The sequence below is a fragment of the Pocillopora verrucosa genome, chromosome 5, assembly GCF_036669915.1.
Source record: "Pocillopora verrucosa isolate sample1 chromosome 5, ASM3666991v2, whole genome shotgun sequence".
Classification (NCBI taxonomy): domain Eukaryota; kingdom Metazoa; phylum Cnidaria; class Anthozoa; order Scleractinia; family Pocilloporidae; genus Pocillopora; species Pocillopora verrucosa.
The window spans coordinates 1,914,723-1,941,744 of record NC_089316.1 but is presented as its reverse complement, the minus strand read 5'-3'; the positions used below and the strand labels follow the sequence as shown (position 1 = coordinate 1,941,744).

Below are 27,022 nucleotides of genomic sequence, written 5' to 3'. Positions count from 1 at the left end.
TTCTGACGCAAACTGAGTTATCTGAGAAATTTGAGACTATAACAAGCAAGATATCGTTTTTGTGCGTAAAGCTCTCTCTGATATCAGACAACCATAGCAGTTTTCAAAATCACCATAGGAACTGCATTATGACGTTGCTTCACAAAGAAGCGCGCGCAGTCAACTTTTTGCGCGCGCCGTCAGTATTTCTCAGGTCTCCCGTTTGAGTTAAAAATTTCCTGTTGGGTTTGGTTAGGCTCAAAAGCGCATGCATGAAAGTTAGTCTTTACATGCGCAAGCTTCAAGAACAACTCGAAACACTTGTGAAGAAACTTTCGGGAAGGGATCGAATTTTTCTTAAGTGTTTCAAATGCTTTTCACACGGCTTTCACATGAAAAATTTCGGATCCGTGGGAAAATTCACTGATGAAATAAATGTGGACACCGAACAAAGACCATTCCTAAATTTTACCATCCCACGCGCCATACATCACTCATGCAGATGTGGGTCTAGTCTCCCATAAAGCCTCTGTATTGGAAAGATACTTCAATTCTCGAGAAGCTATGACCAATTTGAACAACGAAATCAGTCACACCAAACTTGTTAGCAAGGAAGTCTTATCTATGTTTGACCTCACCCATTTTAAACACTTATCAAGATATTTAAAAATTCGCTTCAGAAATCCATTTACACACCTAAAAACGTTTCTAAGGTCAAGATGTTAAAAAGAAGAGGAACATTGTAACATTCACTTTGCTTCGTCTTCTAATCAAACCTGACTGCAACTGAACTGTACCTTAACCTCGTGCAGTATCAGATCAAGAGGAATAGGTTGATCTTTAAAGTCTCTGTTAAGTAAACGTTTTTCTTTTTTTCTCAAATAGATCCGTTCCGAGTCATGCGAAACAAACCACAGCTTTTACGTCGACTACGTTCATTGGTGCGGAGTGCTGTGAAAATAATACAAAGATGAGGAAAAATTGTTTTTATTAATTTTCGACAGCGAATTGTTTTTAAGCTACTAGATCATTTTATTGCTTCAAAATATGCGAGTTATCACTCCATAAAGTATATCGACTTTACATAGAAAAGTAAGAGAAATTCGCCAGCTTAACTCTTTATGAATCTAATGAGCTCATTCCGTCGTGAAATTCCATTTCTTACAGCCAAAAGGGTGTACATGTTATAAATACATTAGTCAAGTTCCCAGGCTTTTTCTCTCATTTCGTCGTCCGCGCAAAGTTTAAGGATGAGTGGACAGGAAATCTTTTTTCCGCTACATGACGGCCCACGGTCAGTAAATGCCAGAGTGAGGAATTTCAAGAAATTAAACTGGTCTGAATAATTCAATTTGAGAGATCTATACAAAATCCAAGGCTAAAGAAACTTCTTGGAAAACGTCTGTGGATCAACGGCCGCCTGAAAATTTCCTGTTTGCTTTGGCCTTGTCTCTCCTGGGTGATTGAAGTATAATTGTATAATTTCTCCTTGCAATATCGCCACATTGCCTGGGAAACAAGTGATGAGAATAAAGAAATACATCAATCACAAAAACTTTAATTGATCCGACAGCAAATTCTCAGAATTAACTTTATGAGAAATGTATGAGTGATGCTAAGGAGAATATAAATTGGGATCGTGGGAACGAACTGGTCTCTAAGGGGCCCCTTGTAAAAACGTAAGCAATAAATAGGTTTGAATTGAAACATAAACGTTAACAATTCATCTCTTCCTCCTTAGAAACTTTTTTTTGACCGCTAAATCGGAATAAATGAAAAACCCTCTTTTGGATTAGACATAATCCATGTAATACTTCGCCCGGCTCAGATGATACACATAAAAATAAACCTATAATTTTGTTTCGTTGAAAGATGGCTTGGCGATTTCTGACCAAAATCACTGTAAAACGGCGGGACAGATACATCACTATTACGTTATTTTGACATTCCTCGCACGTTGCTGTCAAACGTCATATTTATTCCATCAAAAATAACATCTTGCGCAATTATCTTCTTCTATGCCGAAAGTGGTGATTAAAAAACAGAAATGTTTTCATGCCTAACTAGTTTGAATATTAAAGGTCCGACGCGAATCTTTTTATTAACCGAAAACTTCCTTTAAAGTTACAAGTAACTAATAAAAACACAAGAAGGACAGAAGTGGAACTGATTCATTCTTTAATTCCATACGCCTCAGGCTTGAAATGAAAACTTGTTCACTAGCGTGTATACAAATTCGCCTTTTTCAATAAAGTATTGATTGATAAAAGGCAATAATGTTTTTGCATATCAAGAGCCGCGAAAAAAATTGCGAGTGAGAAAAATTTATGAAGGGGAAATTATAGAGAAAAACAAAATAATTCATGCGATTCTCTGCGTGAAAAACCCAAACTTGTATCATGTTGCGAGAAATTCAAATTGTCTCAACCACATCGGCACGTAGAGCGTTTTACTAATAACATTTGCAAAGCTAAGTGCTCCTAAATTTAAATGAAGAAAAAGGAAAAGGAAAAGGAAACAGTGTTAAAGCTTCTTGTAATTTTCATGTTACCTGGATGGTTTCTTTACTAATGAGCAAGGCTATTAAATTCAAAATAGGGGCAATAGAATTGTCGAGTATCTCCATTATAATTGTTATTATGATTGCATTAAACTAGCGCAGCTCTCTACCTCTTCCAAAAGCCTCGGTAAAATTATAAAATTTCAATATCTCTTAAATATAAAACTGTGGTTAACGAGTTAAGCTACTTTCAAATAAATCGCTTTATAACTAAATCGCCGAATTAAAACCAACTCGAAACAGGTTGGATTCCATGGCAACTCATGTCACCGTCACAAATGCGGGCCATGCTGAATTAATTTGTGCCAAGAGTGTTTTTGAACCTCGCGCTGCTTGGCGCACACACCTCCAACGGTGACAAGCGTCCAGCAAGTTATTGGCAGAAGACTTCGCTTTTATATTTCACATCGGAGACTTAGTTCAAGCTTAAATGTGCTCAGAGGGGCAAAACTAATGACAGCACGTTCAACGGAATGGGCGTGGTTTGGGGTGGTTGACACAAGTTGGTATCCACCAGGCGCTTTAGTTACCCTCTCCACACATTCGTAATTGCTTCAAATTAGTTCTTAAGGATGGCCAATCACAGGACACTTAGTGCAACAATGTGCAAGGCTTTCGGGTACAAACATTAGACTTAAAAAAAACGAAGATCGCTAGCAAAATTACGCGCCAAACGAACCTATTCAAAGTGATTTTTGCGGCTGACAGATATGATGAGTGAAGCGACGCGATGAAAACGCAAAATCTTCGAACGATACTGTTAACGATATGCTGCGTATCTTATCTCTTGGTCGGCGCGGCAATCTTCAGCGCCTTAGAATACGAAGAAGACCAAGAGATGCGAAAAAATATGACAATTCTTCACAAAACACTGACAAAGAAGTACAACATCAGCGACGAAGACATCGGGAAATGGCTCCAATATCTCGATAGCAAAGCAAACATAGACGCGGATCTTTACCAATGGAGTTTCGCCGGCTCGGTTTATTTCGCCACCACCGTAATAACAACTATAGGTAAGGGTTAACGAGCGCCGGACGCGAAAAAATTAGCTTGATTTAATGCAATACGCAAGAGCTTTGCAGCAATTAATACTGCGGTATGAAAGAAAGTACCTTAGGACGCGCTCGAGTAGAGGGAAGGCCGGCACTTACACTAGAACCCGTTATCGTCTTTTATCAAAGCGAGCGGGTAGTATCTTAGAAGCATTAAGTCGTGCTAAATGTCTAGCAAAGACGAAAAGATAGCCCTAACCACGCACACTAGACTTAAAAGGGACGCGATCAATTGTAACAACCTCGAGCGACACTTATGTATATCGGAACATGCTTCCTCTGGCAATTTCCGCGCAATAATGTTTAACTGCGATAAAAGTTACCGGGGAATTTCCTCTTTGCGATAATAAACAAATCCTCGTGAGGTTTAATCAGCGCTTGTCGAAAGCGGTTTAACTCGGGAACAGACAGCCCTCTACACCTACACACAGCATTGTTGTACAAAAAAACACAAAGTTGTACAATGTAAATACACACTGATATGAAGGTTAAGCTTTCCTCTTTGTTCCACAGGTTATGGACACACGGTGCCAAAGACGAACCGGGGAAAAGTATTTTGTATGATTTATGCGGCAGTAGGAATTCCTCTTGCGCTAACGATGTTTCAGTCAATTGGCGAGCGTTTGAACACGTTTTTAGCGCATATGTTTCGACGAGTGAAGAAAAAGCTGGGAATGAAGAACACCGAAGTTTCAAATACAGCGAATATGGTGGTTTTATTCGGTTTGTTCGCAATGATGGTCACTGTATGCCTTGGAGCATTTATCTTCCGTTACTACGAGAAATGGACATATTTTAAATCTCTTTACTATTGTTTTATAACTGTTACAACAATAGGATTCGGCGACTACGTTGCCTTACAAGACAGCCGAGAGACGCGCTTTGATCATACATACGTGGGTATCTCTCTTCTTTTTATTTTCTTTGGACTGACAATTGTAGGCTCCGTAATGAATCAGTTGGCATTGAGGCTGTTAACGGCAAGTCAAACCAAAGAAACGACAGACCAACTTTTGGTGGAGGGACCGTGTTTATGCGAAAAATGCAGTCGCCGGGAATCTATCGACATTTTTAATCTCTATCCGAGCGACTTATCGACCACACTTCTAAAAAATTACGAGGAAGAGATTGCATTTACAACGTACAAAGGCCTTCATAGGAAGCGCGCCTCAATTTAACTAAAGTCTTCGTGTGATTCATTCCACACAAGCGGTAACTTTAAATTAAGCCGCTCGTTTTATTAATCAAACTGGTAAGAAAAACTTTCACGAAATAGAATATTTTTCGACTATGTAAATTATAGAACTCATTTCTTAGTTTGGTCTACGAACACCGCTTGTTTTTTTAGTTATCAGTAGCGTCGCGAGCGAGCCAAAATAGGTATGGGAGTTACTTTATTGATAAGCTCGCTCGTTCGGCGTCGGAAAGCCATGCTAGAGCCGTTTGCAAGATAAACGAGGATGGACGCCAAAACATTGAAAATTTTAATTGGCTGTGTATTTTGTTGTTTGAAATGCGTTTTTCACAAAATAGCTTTCTCTTAGCCTAAAACGCTGGCTAATAATTTCAAAGGCTATGGCTTGCAAAGATAAGGTTCTGAACAATTTTACAAAGTAAAATTCAATCAAACAAAATGATTCTGGTCGGTGATAGCAAAATCTACCACCTGTTACCGCGCCATGAAAGTTTAATTAATCATATCATTTGTATGCAGACAGATTTATCATATGCCAAAAGAAAAAATTTGTGTACAAGAACTCTAACAAAAACTTCACGGTAAAAATAACGGCTTTTTATGTTACCTCCGATCAGCCTGGATCGCGATTAGGGGAGTTAAAGGGGTTTTAAATACAAGTCAAATTTGTCGAAAAACGCCCGATAGTAACAAAATCGAGAGTTCTTGATGTGAATATTTTATGACCGGGATTTTTCGCATGAATCACTTCTCCGACGAACAGAAAGGGAATTTTGTATCATTTTGTATAAGAAATGAAGTATTTGCTGTTCCAATTTCACTACCAAAAACGTGGACCACTCAACGTGATTCTACATTTGCTAGTGTATATAAAATTACCCTCCAATCGATGTTTGTAAAATATATTTTTTATAGTACACCAGAAAAATGCTAGAGTGTTTTCACACTGTAATCGAGATGCAAATATTTCGTCTACGGATGCGTTTCTTAAATACGAATCTTCTAAAATAAATTGCACACATGTATTTAAAGCGAGCTTTAGAGCGGAAAAAAAGTGAAATTAAAACTTTCTACGAAACAAAGGGTATTGTAGATTTTGTCTTAAATTTTTTTCGCTTTTTTGTTTTTTGTTATGATCCATCGGAGGTGTAGAAAGCATAAATAGGCAGAGTTCCCGCTATGTCATTGAAATCATACGTGGCTAAATCAGCCTGTTTTGAAATTTAACATCCTCTTTAATTTATTTGAAACTCCCAAATCCAAACGAGACATACGAAACGGTTACCACTTGTTTTAAACAACGGCAAATTTCGAATTCGTCGCGCACAGAACGCTAACATACGGGAAAATTATGAATACACACAATTCCGTCAACAAAAACCCAATAGGACGCTGAAAGCATTTTCTACAAATATTTAGTACGACATGAAAAAAAGACAGGTTTTTTTTTACCTTCAAATTACAAGTAGTGTTTTCTTTTTACTTGTGAGAACGTCAGAGATTTGTAAATAAGAAAGATGTACGTGAATATCGGCGTTTCAAACTCGAGAATTTTTTTGTCCATTGTAAACAGCTTTTCAAGACGGTCTACCGCCCTGATGAAAAACGTTAATTACACGCGTTTCTAAGCGTTCACCATGTCGCTGTGGCAACTGACATAAAATGTGTTGCACAAGAGAAAGGAGAAAAAAATAACTAATTCTCACAGAGACGAAACAATACGCTATGGTTTTTCCTGTTTAGATCTTCGAAAATTTAAAGATCGTTTCGTTAAGAAATACGCTCAAAAGTTTGATTTTAAGTGTAAAGCTAATACGTTTCAAAATTTTATACGAATTCAATTCTAGAGATGCGAACATAAACATTTTTCAATGTTTGGCCTTAGCAAAGAAACAAATGCAATCAATAGGTGTATATTTTCATCGGAAAATACGTTTAGAAAAAGGAGACATGTTTTCGTAAAATATAGTCAAATGAAACGTTGTTCAAATTGTATTTACTACGAATTTTACTGCTTCATGCTGACCGACAACTCTTAACTTTCCATCTAAACGTATTCCCATTTTGTCGATGTCTCAGAGCGCTTTATTCTGAGCAATGTTATTTGCTATTTTGCAACATCAATTATTCATCGTCCCATTTGGAAGAACCCATGTTTTTACGTAAGAGACAAACAAAGTACATTTGAGAGACTACTTTCATTTGTAAATTTCACATGTAACGCTCGCTCGTGTTCGTGAACTTTTGTTTTGCACGAAAAACTGAGGGAATTCTTTAAAGTAACGCGTTTTGTAAAGCGAATTTCAAATACTGTGTACTATAATGAGAAAGGGTCGCATGAGGATAATAAACACAACTAAAATTATCTTGATTCTGGGTTTGCCAAAATTTTAATGCACAAAAAAAAAAAAAAAAAAACGACATAAAACCTCATGACATGCATCGTGGCTTTTTCATGAAAATTAGTACAAAAAGAAACAAAAAACAAACAAACAAAAGGGAAAGAAAACACCACTTTGACGTTGAGAATCTATTTTTTCACCGAGTTACAACGCCTCGAAATTGAATGCCAAACAGTAGATACAATTCCCGCTCCGCAGGTTTTCAAAGCCTGCTCAATACAACTTCTATCTCTATTAATTACTGCTCAACCCTGTATTTACACAACTTTTCATTCCGGCTCATTAGCCAAGACCCGTTGGCATTTCTTGGATTACAGAAAAATGTCGAATGCCGCCGGATTGAGAAATTAGTTATTCATATTGCTAGGTTGCTGTCTGAAGAGATAAGACAACTCCATTCGCTTGGCCATTTTTTGAAGCTCCCACAGCGAATAAAATTCAGCATCATCATAAAATTTTCACCATCGGAAACTCGAGAAGAAAGGAAATAAATGCGTCAGCAATATTTTTTTTTGTTTTTTAAAGACAATTATCATAGTGTTGCAACTTCGGCTTTTGTTCCGTTCCTTTAAGTGAAGATGCAGCTTCACACGCGTGAATAAGTATTAGATAATTTCAGCTCTGTCTCGCAAGGGGGCAAAACAATTTCTTGTCAACTATTCTGACAAGTGGTTTGGCGAGCAGCCCTGCTGGAGGGTTGAAGATTTTGATAAATTACGTTCACAAAAGTTTGGTACATGCAATTAAACAAAATGTAAATGTACTTTGTGTCATAGGCGTGACAGCTGTAAAGTTTGACCAACGTGCACGACATGTTTTAATGGGTTCCTTTGAAAGAAAGAAAATAAAAAAATAAATTCGCGCAGGAAGAGTGCAAAAAATTGTTAGAACTAAAAGAAGTTTGACGAGAAAATTAACAAAGATGTTTATCTTCCGTGCCTTCGGTTTAGGTAATCAATTCGAAAGTGTCTTAATAGAGTTCTTATTGCGCCAAACGAAAAAACAGCTGGTGCTTTCAAAAAAAAAAAAATTGACAATAACAAAAAAAAAAAAGGAAGAAGAAGAAAGGAAGTCTTCTTTATCTTTGAAGAACAAAGTGCTGGTAACCGTCTCGCACGAGCCTGGTTTTCTATAAATGCACGTTATTTGCACGCAACCGTTGGGATAACATTAATATTAACTTTAAAAAGTCCCTGGAAAAATCACATTCGCCTGTTTAACCTTCGTTAAGGTATATTACAGACGAAAGAAATGAACCGTCACATGCTTTGCTCTCTTGCTTTAAATAAACTTTTATAAAGGTGACTCAGTTTTGGAGTCTTTGTTGAGACCTGTCTTAGGTAGAAAGAACTTAAAAATATTGCGCGCATATCAGATGAAGGCGTCGAATAAAATCTAAAGACTCGTGAAGACATACATAACAAGTTATGGTTTTCTCCGTTTTCGATGTCCTTTAGTAATTAAAACCCTTTTAGTGGCCATATTGGAAAATAATTCATCCACTAGCGACCGTCAGAGCCTACAGAACCCCTTTCAGTTCTTAATAAGAAAAACCATTTAAAAAATAGCAAGAAAAAAAAACCATCAAAGTTCCATAAAAACCAGACAGGAGAGGTCACGCGATAAGAAAAACATCGCTTTGCTTCTTATTCTCAATTAATTGCACAAAATTTTGAAAATGGATTTTTGAAAACATTCAGACGGTCTGGCGTTTTGATCAGCTCTCTTAATCAAAAGGAATTTTGGGGTACCAAACAGTAAAGAGAAGTCGATCCAAAAGGTTTACAACTCCGACCCGTAAGCAAAGTTTTTGACACAGGAATCATTGTTTAACTCCCTAATTCCCACGAGTGACAACATCCTTACAACATCAGTACAATATCAAACAGACAAGGGATGGGAATATAGAAAAATATCAATTAGGGGATTATTGGTTGATCCAATACCAAATTCTTCAAACTAACTTCAAAGAATTTTAAGGGAGATAGTGAGGAGAATTACTGATGAGATCTTGAGAAAAAGTAAAGAGAATTACTGATGAGATCTTGGGAGTGAAAGGGAGAAGTAAACGACTTAAGCGGTTAAACTGGCGGCCTGCTCTGGAAATTAAGTTTGTTTTTGGGACTGACTTAGCTCAATTAATCGATTTTCTTAGGCAATTGAAAAAGTGATTCCTCAATACGCCGAAAGCGTCAAAGATTAGCTGATTACAACCTATTAGTCTAAGATGTTTCATTTTTTGTGTTGCACGTTATTATAGATAATAGAAGTTCGTCTTGTATCAAGATTCAATTTATTGAAAACAGTATCTTGTCACGAAAGTGAAACAGAGGGAGTGTATAAAAGCCCTGGAGCTATAAAACAATTGTAAACATTCGACCTGACCCGAAATACATTTTAAGTTTAAAGCACTTTAAAAAGCAGAAACTAACTAATGAGTCGTTTTGTCTATGGTTTCTTGGGCTGAATCGTAGATAAGAGATTATAATCTATTGAAATTTTTGGGAGAATTGAGAAAGAAACATAAAAAGATAGCAACAAGATGATCTTTAGTTTTTATCCAAATTTTTATTTTCGTGGACAGTTTCTTCAAGTTGCTGTCGCAATATAGTAGACATCACCCGACAGGTCTGACAAATGCATGCAATTTAAAATCATCAATAGTTTTTCATACGCTTTTAGATGAAAAACGCCTGCTAAAAAGTTGAGAAACCACAACGTGGAAGGTAATAAATTAAGCTGAGTTCCTGATAATAAACGGAAGTAAAGGCGTCATATTAACAAGAACTCCCACCAAACTAATTTGGTCCGGAGAATTCTAGGAAAAACGAAAAACAAACAAGAAGATGGCTGTCTACACGACAGACAGATTTGACCACAGAAACAGGTTTCACGAACACCTGTGACATTAAGGGCTTAAAACTATCCTATTATGAATACCACGAAAACAACAAGATAAGGTTTTTGTATCAATGAAAAGATTCCCCGCCAGAGCTTGCTAGACAATTTCCCTGTATTCTCTCGATACAAACACTTCACCACAGATGATTAGGGCTGATTTTTTATTAATATTTTTTGTCATTTTGTCGGGCAATTAAGAGATGGCGGCTACATTTTGGTGTTTCCCTAGTCGTAATACACTTAACAATTGTGTTTTTATTTCCATACAATTTTGAAGCGCACAGATCTTATCGACACAGGCCGGGGCTTCGATATCACAAACACTGGCGAGCGACGTTGAACAAAGCATTACAAATCAGGAACGATTAACACAATTTGTAACGATGATAAAAATCAAGGTGGAGAACAATAAAAATTGTTTTTATTCATGTTTCTTAATTCCTTAATCAAAACAAAAAGAGTTCTTCGGTCTGGCAAGCAGGGCAAATATTTCATTCTTTTCTTTCGAGAACAAACATCAAACAACACTGCATCGAAAGTTCTAATTAAATCAACGACTCCCATTAACAGAAAAGAGAGGAAAAATAATACGTACCACAATAGAACGTAAATTTTTAAATAAAAGATGCCGGCCTCTTTTTGCAGTTTTGGTTTACCCTAGCATATTTTTTTCACTAATAAAGCCTGGTTCATATTGGTAGCATCTGGCAGGAATCTATCAGACGTCATCTTAATTTTCCATCATCATTTTCATGGCTTTATTGCGCATTATAAAATACACATTTCATGAACTTATATTACATAGAGTCAGTTAATAAATTGGTCTGGGTAATATCACACGGTACACACGTTCCTGCAAAGAGCAGATGGCAGAGCAAAAACTGCTAACAACAGCGTCAAAGTATCTATGCGCTTCATAACCCCAAGACAACTTCACGTCAGTAACGAAGTAGGAGAAATACGTTTTAAAATCAGAAAAAAAGATACGCTCACCGAAAAAAGAAGTAAACACAAAGTATTCATAATAAAAGTATAAGAAATTCAAGCCAATAGTATCAAATCAAACTTGTTGGAATATAATTCCCCTCGAAAATCAGTCACAGTTTCTTTGAAAGGAGTCCTTACAAGCAATTGTTTTCGTTTAAAAGTTTTTTTTCGTTACAAACCTGGAAAGTTAGTTATAGGCGAGCGGTCTGTCAAGGAAAAATACTACATTTTTTTTCCATCCTAAATTATGTAGAAAACTTGTCGAAAAGGTTGAAGAAAACTTGGGAGTAACAAATATGGTAGGTACCATAAAATCTGATGTTTCAATCTGTTTCATTTGCAATAACGCATTTCTAGCGTTGATAAAAAGTATATCAAACAGCTCCTTTTAAAGAAGACCTGAGACTACGAGTCCTTTTTAATTCTGAGTCTAACATGATTTGAACAAAACCCAGAGGTGGTGACAAGAGAACAAGAGAACAAGAGAATTCTGTCGTAATATTGATGCAAAAACAAGAACGTTGTCGTTGATATCTTACAGTGAGTGAAAATGGGCCTTTCTCCCTTTAATAAGAGTTACTAGTATACAACAGTCTGTTGTAAGGTCGGTCTTTCCGCGAGTTACACACGCGTGTATTTACAAACACGCGCGTGCGGTGCGTCGTTCTTGAAGAGATCTCTCCCTAAATAGCAGTCTACGCGAGCGATGAACTGTTCAATCCATCCAGGACGTCGCACCACATCATGTTACCTATCTACACTTCATTACCGTTATTCCTTCTCAATGGATTTCAGCGATTTAGCCACAATGACCAGAATATCTTTGGTTCGGAGCCTCCAGTTTGGAATAGCTTTGGAAACCGCGCACCAGTTCTCCCCATGATGAGGCTCGGCCAGCACGCACCGTTGCATAACACTCTCTTGTTGAGCCTGGACGAGGAAAAGAAATTAATCAACAACAAGATTAAGATTTGGGAAACAAAGAAGTCTGATAGTTTCCGCGAATAATTCCAAATTTATAACAAATACGTTCGAGGCTTGTTTAGTGTTACTAAACAAAAGTTCTGCTTCCCTACTTTGTACAAACGAAATTTCAGAATTCAAAAATAGTGTAACCAATGTTTGAATTTTGAGAGGAATTTTGCCACACAGGATGTAGCAATTTCTAAAAACAATGGTTGTAGGAAATTGAACTGGAATAATCTTTGTCTGTTTATTTTGATTGTACGTTGAATAACTGATTTATTTGATGACGTACATTTCATGTGAGCATGAAATATTCAATATTTCCGGACCGCAACATTTCATGCCTCTAACTTCAATTTGAAAAATATTCAACAATTTTTACTGGAATTAATTCCTTAGCCGTAGGAAATGGAGAAATTCGTCAAATCAAGTCCAAGTTTATAAGAAGCACCTAAATTAAACGCTTCTCAGCAAAAAAACATATTCCTAATAATGTTGACGAAAGATCATTAACTCTGTATTTTCAAAAGAAAACAAAATACTGAGTTCTCGAGTATTTACAGAGCAGATATTGTCACCGCTGCGATCAAAGACACAATGCAGCTATCAGTGATTATATAAAACTGAAGCAAAAATATCCCTCAGCTAATATCAGTGATCGCAAATATCTTAAAAGTATTAACACGACTTTAAACAGTTTAATGCCTAAGAAGTAATGTACGATTAATCGCTTGAGCATGTCACTGTATTGAACTCTGAGGAAGCTTTTCTTATCTTGCACCAGTGTTAGTTTTAATTCTAACACAGAGGACCAGCTTGAATCTTGCAGTAATGTAAGAAAACAAAAATCTATTTTTTGAAGTCAAAGTATTAACTCAGAGCTCTTGACACTGTTTGAAATGCGAGCGACCCACAGTCTAGATCAGATAAGGACTCCAAGTTTGGGAAATCAGCATGAATAATATTGATGTCAGAACAAATGACGACATTTCAGCACGTGGGCGTTTCATGTAGGCGTGATGCGTGGGAGTAACAAGCCATAGCGGCGTGCTAACCACTGAAAATAAACAAATCGCGTGGGCGTCGCGCGCGGTTTAAAGCTACCACCGCTTAAGTTATCGTGCCTCTACCTGGTGTGAAGAAACAAAAACTGCGGTTTAAATTGCACGAGCTGGGTAAACATTATTCCCCGTGACTACCTCCTGTAGCGATTACGCTGACAATGGAAACAATACGATATTAAAGTCAGCCATCTATCTTTCCAGAAACCGCCCACATATTCATAACATAACTCGACAACTCTGAAAGCTTTCCGTTGAAAACGCCATTTTCAACAGTGCGCAGCGTGAAAAACTGTCGGATCTAGTTACGATTCGAGTTGAATATAGTGCATATCTCTTCAAAGCCACAATTATTTCGTGATTTTCTCCCCAAAGACCAAAACGTGATTGATAAAACACAAACATTTTGGCCGCAACTGTTTAATGTTGGCAGGCAACTGAAAAAAAATGTTAAAAACAGAAAAATAATATATAAGAACGTACAACGAAGTCATTGTCTTTCACATTTACCGATATAAAGGTACTTATTATCAATTCTGTCTGGAAACTCGAAGCCTTACTTTGTTTTACTCATTAAGAGGAAGTTTACTTAAACAGTCGCTAATTAATAAAAAATTAAGCCCACTAATTCTTGGATCAACTACAAAATTCCCTTCCACATGAATGCTTGTATGTAAACGAAAATTGCCTTGGCTTTCACATTTGGGTCAGCTTCCAATATAAATCTCAGACCATCCACAAAAAACCATTCCTTCACCGTTTACAGTCTGAACAAGAAGCACCACCTGAAGTTTTCATGACAAGAATTTAAATCCCTTCTTGTGTAGAACGGAAGTCGATATGAATTATGGATGCACCCGTTTTTGGAGAGTGATGTGTGCTGTGTGCTGTGTGCCAAAATGGTGGGTGTTCCGTTCAAATTAAAAGTTTTTCGTGCAAGTTTTGCTTTCCTTCACGAGGACTTCAAAAGAGAAAATAATGATATTAATAACACTTATAGTGGTTTATCAACAGTGTATCCATTGTGCACGGTTTTTTGCCTGTTGACTAAAACTAGCTGATACCAATGACAAACAAAAATTACACAGATAATAGAAAAGTAGTAACTACAAACGAGACTACAAATGAAAATAAAATGGAGTTGAAACTTTAACAGGGATGTATCTCCGATGTTAAAGAAAGAATAAACGAATAAAAAGCATTGATTTTATCAATTAAACATTTACGTAATTGACAGCTAAAATCAAAATAAAACAGACCTCTGTTCCATGTTGCAATTCAAATCTGTAAAAACAAGCCCACGAGTCGCCGAGATCTGGGTCGAGTTTGACAGCTCTGTGAAAATATCACAAGAATACTTTGATTAAAAAAAAAAAAAAAGAAAAAGAAAAGAACTAAAAAAACGTGACAAACAAAAGTACAAACATAGAAACTAAGGTATATATTTAATAGCTCGGACTGGGAAAAGTACTGACTCTGCTCACCACTGAGTCTCTGTGGCTCAGTGGTAGAACATCGGAGAGCAAAGTCCGAAGGTCCAGAGTTCCATTCCTTATGGGGACTTGGAGTTTTACGTTCGTTGTCGCCCAATCAATCAATCAATGACTTTATTTAGTGATGCAGGTCACAAAAGTGGCAGCCATGAGGCTGATGTGGACCTACAATTAACTAATAAAACGTGAAATAATAAACAAAATAATTTGTAAAATCACCCCAAGGTATTTGAATTCAGTACAAGTCAATAAAATGAGGTTCATTGACAAATAAAAGTTACAAACTAATCTAGAAATTTACGTACAGTATAATAACACTTAAAAATATACAAAATCTCGGTCTTTCATAGTTATCATGAGTGCTTCGAATGAGAAGCTATTTATGTTTTGTGAGAGCCCACGTAAAATATTTTTAAACACGTCAAGACGAAAATTTCCTCCTTAAGATCGATTTTCAACTTCGGTTGCCGCTTCGGAGAGATGTGGCCAAGGACACTTCGACTTGCAAAAGAAACAAATTCTTACCTGTTGAACCACTCTCTTGCTTTATTAATTTTTCTTTCGCTCCAAAACAACCTACGAAGTATCAAGCACATTTAAGACACAGCAGAGGATACTAGGGTTGTCGATAAGTTGGAAAGTAAAGGGCAAACAAGAAATAGTAAGCGTCCAGATCATTTAAGGCGCCATGTTGTTTCGTCAGATTACACGCAAGACTAAGAACTGTTCAGTTAAAATGTCCCTGACGTCCCGTGAAATTGACACGAACCTTTGAGCAGATTACATCTAAATTACGCATACAATTCCGCTCAAAACTAGGGAATGGCTGCGGTACAAATTTCTACAACGGTATATAAATAATTGTGCGATTATCCATCAGTTGTGGTAAAATGAGCGGAAAGAAGCCGTCTGAAGATGGAAGACAAGCCAGTGGTTTTGCCCAGATACTAAAACAAGACGGTGCTAGAAGTATTTTTATACCTAGCCACGGCAAGCAGCACATGTGAATCGTGTTCACATCTCTTGAGAGCATCAACACTTTTAGTCTTCCTCTGTGGCCTGTTCTCCATGAAAATTGCTTCCGCCCAGAGAATGCCTGAAGCAGGACATTCTTGCATGGCTGAAAGAGAGGTTATGGAGGGTTTTGTGATCAGCTTAGATCGAGGGGGAGGTGGACCACACACGCTCCCAAACATTTCTCTCTCTATTCTTTTTAGGGAAGTCGAATGTAAGAACATCGAAACATAGCATAGAGCGTAATATCTACAATAACACCGCCGAAAAAAAAAGCAAAAACAGGGAACTCGAAAATCATATGATAGAAATACTGATTTTGAAGTTGACCTACAGACGTGCTAATATTTCAGTATTTGATGAAATAAGGCAATCTTATTAATTTTATAAAAATAGAACGTTAATGTCACTTATTAATGTCACTTCAACAACAATACCTTTGGCCATTAAGGTTTTTGCAAATTCTCTTCGTTCTCCTCTCGTTTCGATTCGAACTGCTTCGAGCCTGGAAGAAACGACAGAAAAAATGAGAATTCCACAGCACTCCTTCAATTCGAACGACATAATTTGATTCGTAATTCTCCTCGCGAGAAGATCTTTAAAGCCACCACTGCTTCAAAAGTGTAATTTTCAAACCGTCCAAATCCTCTCTTTCGAAACAAGAATAAACTCGAATGGGTAACTGAGAGCTATACAGATTTCAGTATTAAGTATTATTTGAACTAAATGACCTGTAGAAACTTTCCTTTGATTTATGGAGACTCAATGTTTATACACACACACAAAACGAGTGTAGTCAGTTAGAGAGCTCCTAAGATAAACTGCAGTACCGTTGTTTTCATCGTTGATTTTTGCCGGCTAACCTAACCAATCACCTACACCAACTATAACCTCTTTTTCCTACACCCGTGGCTTCATTTGGAAGCCGGATATACCCTATTCACTGACTCGAAAACTCTCACACCAAAAATGATGAAGAGGGAACGCAGTCATACCATAATTCTGCACACTTTGGATTTTTCTGTCGCGCCTGTTCCAACACTGATCTTGCTTTAGTGGCGTGCCCTAGGATATAATACATTGTACTCCATTTCAGTAAATATAGTTTAAGAAAATCTATATCACAGTTCCTCTATGTCATTCATATTTTAGCACCCAAATTACGATCCCTACATACCTGCATTTTCTTCAAGCCTAGCCAACAATAGCCAGATTGGGACGGAGTGAGGACACTTCTTGGTCTGCGAAGATCCAAAAACATTTATTTAACCCTTTGACCCGTGAGTGACAAGCATCTAATTTCTCCCAACAGTAAAACCCCTGCATCACACAATAAGGTCATAAGAAAAAAGGAAATGATCACCAACTAAATATTCTCTTGATTGATAAACAAATTCTCCTTGTCAACACCTTGGAAAATGTATAGAAAACAGTATGGGGAATATCCATACCGATGTTAGGGTGTAAAGGGTTAATTCCGTATCCTTCAATGATCTTTTCATTGAAAATAGAAGGACAGAGAACATGGCGTGAGTGATAAACTAAAGACATACCCCCAGTTTGTATGATTCTCTCGCATTATCCAACTGATCCAACTCTTCATGTATTTGTCCTTTCATCATCCACAACTTTATTTATAAAGAGGAAAAACAACAACAACGACGACGACGACGACAATTAACTTGGACTTTCATTAATAACACGATAACAAGGCTGTGGCGAATGTCAAGGGTAATGCTGAATTGGATAGCCCAATATGCCTAGTGATTGGATACAAAAAAAAAAAAAAAAGCGCGCGGCATACTCGACCAATCATGAAACGCTACAAGACAAACCCAACTTCAAACTGATTCCGAAAATTTTGCCGCACTTCGCCCATTGAGTCACATCATTTTTTGAAATTTCACTGCCTCACATTGCTGTTTGTTTGTTTGTCCTTTTGTTTCCGTGACATTTTCGTGGGTTTAAACTTCACACACATTAAAATACAACGACTATATCTCACGGGTTTCAATAACTCTTTCCATCAGCGGTTGCCGATGGTGTAACGTGCGGCTGTGACCCTTCTGTCCAGAGGATCTGGGTGCAGGCTAAACAGACGGAGTTAAGAGGTCTTATAGGAGGTATGCAGTAGACCAACGGCAACCGGCTTTCATTCAAACCTCAGCAACTGCCAACCAAAATCTTACAGAAACCACTACAAAATTAAAACTAAAAACTTCATTTCTGATGAACAGTAACAGTCTCTAGAATTTTTGGCTATAGGTCCAATAGAATAAGCAAATTAACCTTGACGGTGGCTCCTACCTTTGCAAAATCTGGATAATTTTGAACAGCCTCGCCTAAGAGTTTTTCCGCCTAATAAATAAAATGAAGGAAAAAGTGATGACAGTAAATAAAATAATTGAAAAGCTGAGATCAATTCAGTATAACTGAAGAATTTGATTTGTTTACCTCAGAAAGACTCCTCAGCACCCATTCCAGCTTGATGGATTTCATCATGACCTGCAAAAAAAAAAAAAACAAGGAGAAAAATCTCCATCTATTACAATGTCACAAAAATTGTCCATTGTTAATATATTTTAATCGAAACTTGGATCTATCCTAAAAGTCGCTCTTCTAAAATTCCTTCTTTCCTCCAAGCAGGAAGCTTTCATCTTTGCTGAGTAGTCTCAGAACGGTTGTCACTTCGGAACTTTTACTGGCCTATCTCAAAGGCCGTTTACAGGGTAGAAAACGAATTTTTTGAAGCTCAGTTGGAAGAGCATCCAGACGCCAAATCATTAAGCGGGAGCTCATATTTTTACCATGTCAAATCCTCTAGAAAATTTGTTGCCTTCCCCTCTTTATCTTACGATCGATTTCAAAATGTACCATCTCTACACACGATTCTAGCGTTTTAAAACACATTTTCCGGCGCACCAAGTACATAGTCTCTGTCTTATTTGTGTTTAATTTTCTTTTGTAAACTTACCCTTGGTGTACAAGCGTTAAGTCTTGCTCGCTGAAGAAGTTTCCTGCAAAAGCGAATAAGAAAGCAAGTCTTCGACCAAATAGCAGGCTGATTAATATCTTTTAACATCTCTCTCTACTATCTGACAAAATAAAGCTCATTTCGAGGGAGTTTCGTGATACCTACATAAAGTAGTAACGATAGCCAAGCAACAAGAAAGAAAAACACCACAGGAGCCAATGAAAAAGCAGAAAACACGTGTCTAAATTTTGATTCGTTTTAGCTCTGGATCTGATTGGTTGAGAGGATTGTGCGAGATTTTTAGACCAATCACATGGGCAAGTAAAGGAAAATGTAAGCATTCCCGAAATACTTTCGACACTCGATTGAAAATTGCTCCTAAATAGCGAATCTACGGCTGACCTGGCTCTCTGATCTTCATTATTTTCACTCTCCAGTTTGACGGCCGCCAACCAAATCTCCTCGCTATTCGGATTGGCTTGGAAAGCCAACGCCAAGATTGAACGAGCTTGATTGATCTCACCCTAGGAAATAATGTAAAATCGAAAGAACTGTTAATAATAGTATGCGGGGTGTGCGAGTGGTGAAGCTACAGGGTACGGCATCTAGGCATCATCAAACATTTATCCTACATTCCAGCCTACGGGAAGACGCGCGAGGGGCGAGACACGCGCACTCTTTACGGTCGCAATCCTTGCGCTATCCTCGCACGCTCACTTTGCGCGTCCAACTTGCGTGCTCTTCTCGCTTCGTTCCGGGTTCGTGAAAACTTGATTTAACAAAACAAATCTATTTAAAAAAGGAACACATTAAGCTTCTTCCGGATAAATGGCCTTTTAAAAATCGAGCTCAACTTACAGCCATCCACTTGGACTTAGCGCCCATGAGCCACAGTATCTCTGCTTTGGGGCAATGCTTGACAGCATTCTGTAACAAAGCCTCTAAAGATTCCCTGCATAAGAACATTTAATTGATTTAAACGGGGGGGGGGGGAAATATTAAAGAATGTTTTACAAGCAATAACTGAGTCGAAAGATACTATGATATGAACTAGACTTGCAAGGAATAACGCAGACAATTTTATTCAATATCATTATCATTACTGTTATGATAATCATTATAACTATACTAATCATTATTATAATTATTATGATGATTATTGTATTATTCTTGTTACTATCATCATCATTTTTCTCCGTTCACAAATGAACAACCTGAATCAAGACCTCTCCCAATTAAAGAAGTTTTCAAGACGAAACCTCGTACGTAACTAAAACGAGACCCTCGTGACTAACATGGAGCACGAGTCTAATGCTGGTTGCATTCTTCTTTACTCTCCACTTTTCGGTATGGAGAGCTGTAAGAAGAATCATCGACCTGGGGCCCGAGTCTCCGTAGATTTACGGGCTCAAAGAAACACAATTTTAAAACAGGGTCATCCTTCTTTCTCGTTTCCTGATAATCTTGTTATTCCTCTTTCAAAGCTGTCAATAACTCAATCTCGAATCAGTGAAACACGGCAAACAAAAGTCAGCTGTCGGGCCTGTAAAGTTACAGGGTCTTTTGAGAAACGTGCCTTTGATCACAGGTTACGAATCACTTACCTCGTCCCATGATTCTTTTCGAAGTGTGCAGCTCTCAGCCAAACGCTTTTTTTACTGGGGAACACGGACAGAGCATGCGCATAGATGGCTCTTGCACATTCAAATGCATTATTGGCGATACACTACGAAAAAATAGAAAATAAAAGACAGCTCTCAAAATTAGCAAATGATAGAGAAAAAGTTCATCGGCAGATTGGTGAAAAATATCAACTCCGGCTACTAAACAGATTTGCATAGCTGCGCGAGTTTATTGTGGTTTCAGTAGAGTGGAGTGACTTGTAGTACTGCCTAGAACGACTGTTGGTCCGTGAAAGTCCATCCCCAGTTTCGCGGACATTCAATCTCCTGACTGAGAGAAAAAATTAATTGACGACGGCCAGATTTAAACCTGCTTACCACTAGGGTAGCACGTCTCCAACGAAAGAAATGTGCGGATAATTATGTGATATAAAATGTGCTGATTTGATTTTGTACTTACACTATTTGCGTCTTCCATCCAAGTGTGCTTTCTGTCTTCCTCTTCAACACCAATACCTATAACAGTATCTCTGAAAACAAAATTCATGGATTTAGGGCGACATTAAACGGTTATTTTTTTTAAGTTGCACTCTTCTCAAGGAAGAATATATTTCGTTTTCCCACACATGTGGTAGTTTGCTTTTTTTTTACTTTAATTTCTCCTTAGCTCCTTCCGATATTTTCTTTCGTTCCTATTAGCCTATTTGGTTAGTTTGGTGTTAACTTTTCAACACTCGCGAACCGCTTCAACTCCTCAAAAGTTATTACTTACATAATGGCTCGACATGTGACCACGCTGCCTGCTTTCTCACTTTCCTCCGCATCTTTTATCCACAAATCCCTGTTAATTTCCACGCCATTAGCTTTCAATGACGTTACAGCTGAAGAGAAACAAAGAATGCGCATGTGAAACTGAACAGCTCACAGAGGATTGACAACGTAACGAGGTAAGGCGAGGTCTTACGCACCAGCCAGGAGGCTCTAACCACTGCAGCATATTTCGGTTTTCGTGGCATGAAGTAACTAAGAGTGCTGCCTCTCCTCAACGCAGCGGTCAAATGAACATCAGGCCTGCGCAAGGCGATTAATTTCGGCCAGCCATGCGTCCAGTTCGCGCGCAAAATTTCAATGGAAAACGTAGCAAACAATTCCGACCCGGAAAAAAGAGCTGTCCTGAGAAAGTTCACTGCAAAAATCAGTTCGTTTCTTGAATTAACTACCCATTGGAAAATACGTATTTATAGGTCGGTTTGTACCTCTGTCAATGATTTTCTCCACCATAGGAAGATTGCTGTTAGCTTCTTCCAGTTTGGCCGCAGTTATCCAAATCTGCCTGTCAGTTGGGATATTCTCACGAGCTTTGTTCAAAACCTACATAAACATATATAACACAAGGCGTAAGAAACACAATGCTCAGCTTTACAGCTGCATTAAAATAAATTAAATTTTCTTTATACACTGAGTGTTGCCTACCTTCCTTGCATTTTCATAAGTCTCCAGTCGCGCAAGCGCGAGCCAAAGCTATGAAGAAAACAGACACAAATGAGTTGTTTCCAGTTTTCTCGTGAAATTATGATCCGAGAGACGGACGGGGTCAGCAAACCTGCAAATAACTTTTGACAGTTCACATTTACTGGGACAGGGACTAGATTAGACGAGATAAGTAACCAATCCCATCCTCTCAACCAATCAGAAGCAAATCTAAAACCAAACGCGGCTTGGCCACCCGCGTTTTCCCGCGCTTTAAGTCGGTTACTCATAGTTACTTTCAGTTCTCGTTGACTCCGTAAGATGCTTTCCTTTGTCCACTAGGGTGACCGTGAGCGCCTTGAGGAATAAGCAAGACCTTTACCTCAACACTTGTGGGACAGCATTCTACTGCTCTGCTTAACATAATCTGCGCATCCTCAGGTCCTTCTAACTCAACAGCAGCTTTCCAAATCCTAACCGAGTTTGGAATCTGCTCCAAAGCTACAAGAAACACCGACAAGAAACAAATAGACCGTGGTTATTCATTGTGAGTTAACAAGATAATGTTTGTCTCACGACTAACTCACTCCCGATGTAAAGGGCGGTTTTTGTCTTACATTAATTTATTTTGTTGTTGGTGTTGTTGTTTTTGTTTTTTTTTTTTAAGACAAACGCGCGTGATGAGTTTCGAAAGCAATTACTAGTAGAAAATACGGCAAAGGGAATTTACCTGCAGATGGGATCATTTCCTTCTCTTACCTTTTCTGTACACTCTCTTCATTGCTTTAGTCTCATCTTCAAGAGCAGCAGCCTTGATCCACAATCGTACAGACTGAGGAAGCTGACCAACTGCTTGAGCGCAAACGGATTTGGCTGTCTCGGGGGGCTACGAAGAGGAGATTAAGAAATTATTCGATTCAAGCGCATCTACATCTCCTGTCTGACACTAGTGCTTTAATAATATACAATAAAATATTAAAGCAACTTACATTTTTCATCGGGTCAAGATGGCCTAAAATTGTCAAAACATCTTCCTACATTTTATTTTTTCAATCTTGATGATTTAATTTAATCACCACTGGTCCTCTTATAACAAATGAAGCTCGAATGCTAACATCTACACCATTTTTCTTTCGGACTATCGCACCAATCAAAACATATATATCGTGGTTTAAAAAGGGATTGTTCCCCTCTGCTGTTCGACAAGAAGCTGCACAAGTGTTAAAATGTTTTGCAACACGGTAAGTTGGAATGAGATCAAGAATAGATTCTTCAAGACCAAGATAGGGTTTCAAAAAGGCTAGCATGTAGTAACAAATAATCAAGACAAGAACTTCCCAAACTTTTCTACCTTGGCCTCCTAAACACTCGCTGCAGAACGTTGCAAAACAAAAGCCCTTTACCAACTACGTTATTTGACCGCAAGTCTATGCTCTAATGCCATCCGTCGTTGTTCAGGATTTCTTTCAAATGTGCACTTTCAGTGATTCTCGCGAGAAAATATCCTTATCTCACAAAACACAAGACCATACTACGATAATGTACTTTTGGTAGGGTTGGGAGGTCCTTCGTTCAACTTTTTCCTAATCTTTCAAAGATTAGAAACTTGAAACTTGGAAAGAGAAACAAACCTGCAGACGAATAGCCTCAAGCCACACATCTTCGTTCTTTGAGCAAACTTCTGACCCTTTCATGATTGTGTTTCGTGCAGCTTGCATGCGGCCTGTCACTTCCTCCAATCGGGCAGCAGCTATCCAACCTAAGGAAAGTGTGCAGTTACAGTACCACTCTAGTGTACCTGCGCATGACACGCACGTCAAGCACGTGGTATTCTCAAGCGTTACACAGGTGCGGCACGCACGCTCCGCGGGATTACACGCAAACGCATGCTTGTAGTGCAAATAATTTGTCATAAATTTCGCAACAAGCACGAACGTGCGATCTTCTGGGTTCTTGCCGATTCAAGTTTAAAATGAGATTGGCCTGCAGCATCTGTGCTATGAGAACAAATGAATCTTAAAGATAAGTCTTGACTTTAAGGTTGCACAAGAAGAAATCAATATCACGAAATACACTGCAATTCTAAACATGATGAATTTTTTTATAGAACAAAAAAAAGAATAATGCAGTCAGAGGCAAACATCTAGTAAGGGGAATAAATGTTTGCCCAAAATGGCATGTGAAAAATGTTGAACATCTTTCTTCATTTTTAAAAACATGTTACAAACCTGGTCCATGTTGTGGGTTGGTGGTGATCACAGACTTCAGCAAAAGTCTCGCTTTCTTGATGTCACTGTAAAAGCACAGCAACCCCAAATCAAAGAAATATTCATGGAATCTGTATGCTTAATACTGCCCTCACTCTTTTGCATGCTGAACAGCATCAGATGACCAAACAAAAACATGACTATTACTCACCCAATATCTCCACCAGAGGAAGGAGTTAAACTCTGAAGATCAGTTAGGTAACCTTTGGGATCCACTACTGTTTGCCCACTCACTGAATCAGATGCCTGCAAAGTAAATACACTGCAACTTGACTGTTTCTCAGGCCCAACATGTTGAGCTCACACTTTGCCCAATGAAGACACAAACTTAAGTGCATGGATCCCCTCAACAAATGCCACATATGAGTTTTTCAATGTATTAACCCTTTAACTCCCAGAAGTGATCAACAAGCAACTTCTCCCAATAATATCCATACATTATCTAGAAAACAGGTAATGAGAATACTCAAACTTATCAGGTAGAAGTTGTCATCTTGATCTAACCCCAAATTGTCGTAACTAATTTATGAGGAAATGTGTACCAGCTAGAGGGGAGAATTAACAATCAAATCTTGGGAGTTAAGCAGTTAATATCTAATCAAAGAGGCATACAAATACCTCACATACAGTTACAGACCTGATCTAGCTTAACACCAACAAGTGATTTTCTAGCTTCTCCAATTTTGATCAAGTCAAGATCTGCTGATGGTGTTGAAAAACCTGTTGTCATTCCTCCAGGTGTGATCCCTCCAGGGAAAGGAGTCTGGAAACCACCAAATTTCTTGAAAAAAAAAAAGGAGAAATTATGGTGCACTCAGGATGATGATTTGTTGTGACAAGAAAGAGAATTGTGAAGCAACACTTATTCCATTTGTACCAAATAATCTTTTAAAAGCAAAAATCATGGAATCAGATCCATCAGTTGAATACACTCATGGAAAGCTGGCATCTATTTGCACATAAAAGTTTTTACTCCAATAACATAAAATAAATATGCTGCTGCAGCAAAAACAATTTGATTTGGCTTTACACTCTCCACTACCTGTTGCCGGGAGTCAAGAGTTGTTATTTTCTCGCCACTTATCAGTGCGCTGTGCAGGACACTGTCAGGAACTGGAGTAAATCTACAAGAGAATTGTCAACAAAAAAAACCCTTGTAAATAGAATGAAAAGGCACTGTAATCATTAACAAAAAGTTATACAGAGTTTTCTATGGTGAATTATGTAATTGTCAACTCACTTTTCTGTCCTTGGATTTCTTTGCTTCTTGTTTCTGTAGTCGCCAACTTCTGGAATACTCAACCAGTCATCTTCGGATACCTCACCCAGTTTCCGCTGAAAACAAAGATGCAAGCATTTATCCAATTTTTGACTGGTTGCTTTGAATACCCTTAGCAATTCTATTACCTATATGTACCAGGCCATCATACTCAAAAAACGACACCAAAAACTAATACCTTGAGATCAGAAAACTGCTGCTGAATCTTGGGCCTTTCCTGACGATATTGCTCAATCTCTTCCTTAAAACGTTTCTCTCTAAAATGAAAATGACGCCAAAAAAATTCACACTTAACCACCCACATTAAGAGGATCCAGTAAGAACACCCACACAATATAAAGCTGTACAAAGTGATTATTCTCCTTTTAGAACATCATACCTTCTCTCTTTTCTTCTATCATCCATTCTTCTATCAATGGAATCATAAATGGCATCTGCCTCTTCATCATCTTTCTCATAAGGACAGCTTGAGAACAAGCTTCCACCGTATCCTGCAAACTTTTTTCACAGTTATCACAATCAACATTTTTGGGACAACATTTTACTTTATATCAGATTTTTTAGATTCATTACAAAGGCTGATGAGGTTTTACGATCAGATAAAAAGTTAGCCAAGGCCAGGTTGTTCAAAGCTGGGATTTCAGATCTAAAAGCTTTAAAAGAAAATTCAGTTGAATTTCTTTTTGTCTAGAATATGGCTCTTTGATGCTCTTAAAAGAACACAGAAAATTATCCCAAAAAGGCTTTTGAATAAAGGAATAAAGAAACCTAGATTCAATTTTAACCTTGGGTTAGCGCTTACTGGCTTTCAAACAACTGGGTCCAGACCCACAACTTGTCTAGTTATTATTTCCACCTGTTCTTTCCAAACAACACCACATAGTGACCCCTAGTGCACTAAACCTAGCTAACATTACAAAATTATGCATATCCTTGTTGATGTACCTCGTCATAATTTGTGTCATTTAAATCTTCCTCTTCATCTTCCTCTTGAGGCTTCTTTTCATTTGCAAAGCCTGGTTTTCCATGCCTCTCATCACTGTTGATTCAAATGAGAGTATTAATCTACAACATATAATGAGAGGCAAACACATGACACGCAGGGTTGAGGAAGAACTCCCCCATCCAGGTTGATAATATTTCAGCTGTCCCTTTAACTCCCAGAAGTGATTAAAACGTAATTTCTCCCTATAATATCCTTACATTATCCAGCAAACAAGTAATGAGAATACCCAAATTTATCATATACAACTTTTTATTGTCGTTCATGCAATCATCATGTTGATCATATTATCATGTTCATATTATAAGCACCTGAATAAGTTTGGCAAGATTCTCACCTTATATCCGTAGCATCCCTAGCAGGACCGATATCTGACCGGGTCGTAAAGCCAGTAGCACTACGAAATTCAAGCACATTGTTGCTTAGAGCGGTTACAAAATTACTTCACTGGCATGAAATGCGTGACATCTTTCGATTCCTTTAGTACACGAATTCAGAAAATATATTCAAATACGAACCCTCTTCCAAGACCGGGTACGTAGCCAAGAGGAGCAGGTACTCCGATAAAAGACTTCTTTTTCTTATTCAGTAACGACATCTCCACAAAAGTTATTCAACTTTAACCGTAAGTTGGAAAAAACCTTGGAGAAATTCTAAGATGGCGGTGCGGCCTCGTTGTCGTGTGGACTTCGAAAAGCAACTGCTGACCTAGAAAACAGCATCGTCTGTGACTCATCTTAGATCGTCTTAAATCCTGATCATCGTAATTAGCACAAAGTCAGCATCCGTTAAAA

The 27,022-nt window shown here is 38.0% G+C and overlaps 2 protein-coding genes across 2 annotated transcripts; one reads left to right on the top strand and one right to left on the bottom strand.

Annotated features, from left to right (window-relative positions):
- Positions 1-950: 950 nt before the first annotated feature.
- Positions 951-26,899, bottom strand: LOC131781572 (pre-mRNA-processing factor 6). The gene is made up of 32 exons (XM_059098263.2): positions 26,747-26,899; positions 26,566-26,625; positions 26,171-26,264; positions 25,605-25,723; positions 25,404-25,482; positions 25,187-25,281; positions 24,989-25,070; positions 24,584-24,727; positions 24,098-24,192; positions 23,908-23,972; positions 23,311-23,438; positions 22,439-22,565; positions 22,062-22,180; positions 21,683-21,730; positions 21,466-21,580; positions 20,982-21,090; positions 20,670-20,739; positions 20,192-20,313; positions 19,446-19,539; positions 18,990-19,111; positions 18,588-18,630; positions 18,068-18,118; positions 17,921-17,971; positions 17,167-17,241; positions 16,791-16,854; positions 16,609-16,678; positions 16,051-16,118; positions 15,581-15,719; positions 15,125-15,175; positions 14,366-14,441; positions 11,849-12,009; positions 951-1,488 (listed from the first exon to the last, which is right to left on the bottom strand). The coding sequence occupies exons 1-31, from the start codon at positions 26,824-26,826 to the stop codon at positions 11,851-11,853; spliced, it is 2,814 nt and encodes a 937-aa protein (XP_058954246.2). The 5' UTR covers positions 26,827-26,899; the 3' UTR covers positions 951-1,488; positions 11,849-11,850.
- On the top strand, positions 2,944-7,131 carry LOC131781575 (potassium channel subfamily K member 9). The gene is made up of 2 exons (XM_059098266.2): positions 2,944-3,555; positions 4,108-7,131. The coding sequence occupies exons 1-2, from the start codon at positions 3,270-3,272 to the stop codon at positions 4,770-4,772; spliced, it is 951 nt and encodes a 316-aa protein (XP_058954249.1). The 5' UTR covers positions 2,944-3,269; the 3' UTR covers positions 4,773-7,131.
- Positions 26,900-27,022: the final 123 nt, after the last annotated feature.

Coding starts and splice junctions, on each gene's coding strand:
- LOC131781575 (XM_059098266.2), top strand. CDS start 3,270: ATGAAAACGCAAAATCTTCGAACGATACTGTTAACGATATGCTGCGTA. Junction 3,556..4,107: donor CACCGTAATAACAACTATAG/GTAAGGGTTAAC, acceptor TTTGTTCCACAG/GTTATGGACACACGGTGCCA.
- LOC131781572 (XM_059098263.2), bottom strand. CDS start 26,826: ATGTCGTTACTGAATAAGAAAAAGAAGTCTTTTATCGGAGTACCTGCT. Junction 25,724..26,170: donor ATGACACAAATTATGACGAG/GTACATCAACAA, acceptor CTGTGAAAAAAG/TTTGCAGGATACGGTGGAAG. Junction 16,679..16,790: donor TAGGCTTGAAGAAAATGCAG/GTATGTAGGGAT, acceptor ATTATATCCTAG/GGCACGCCACTAAAGCAAGA.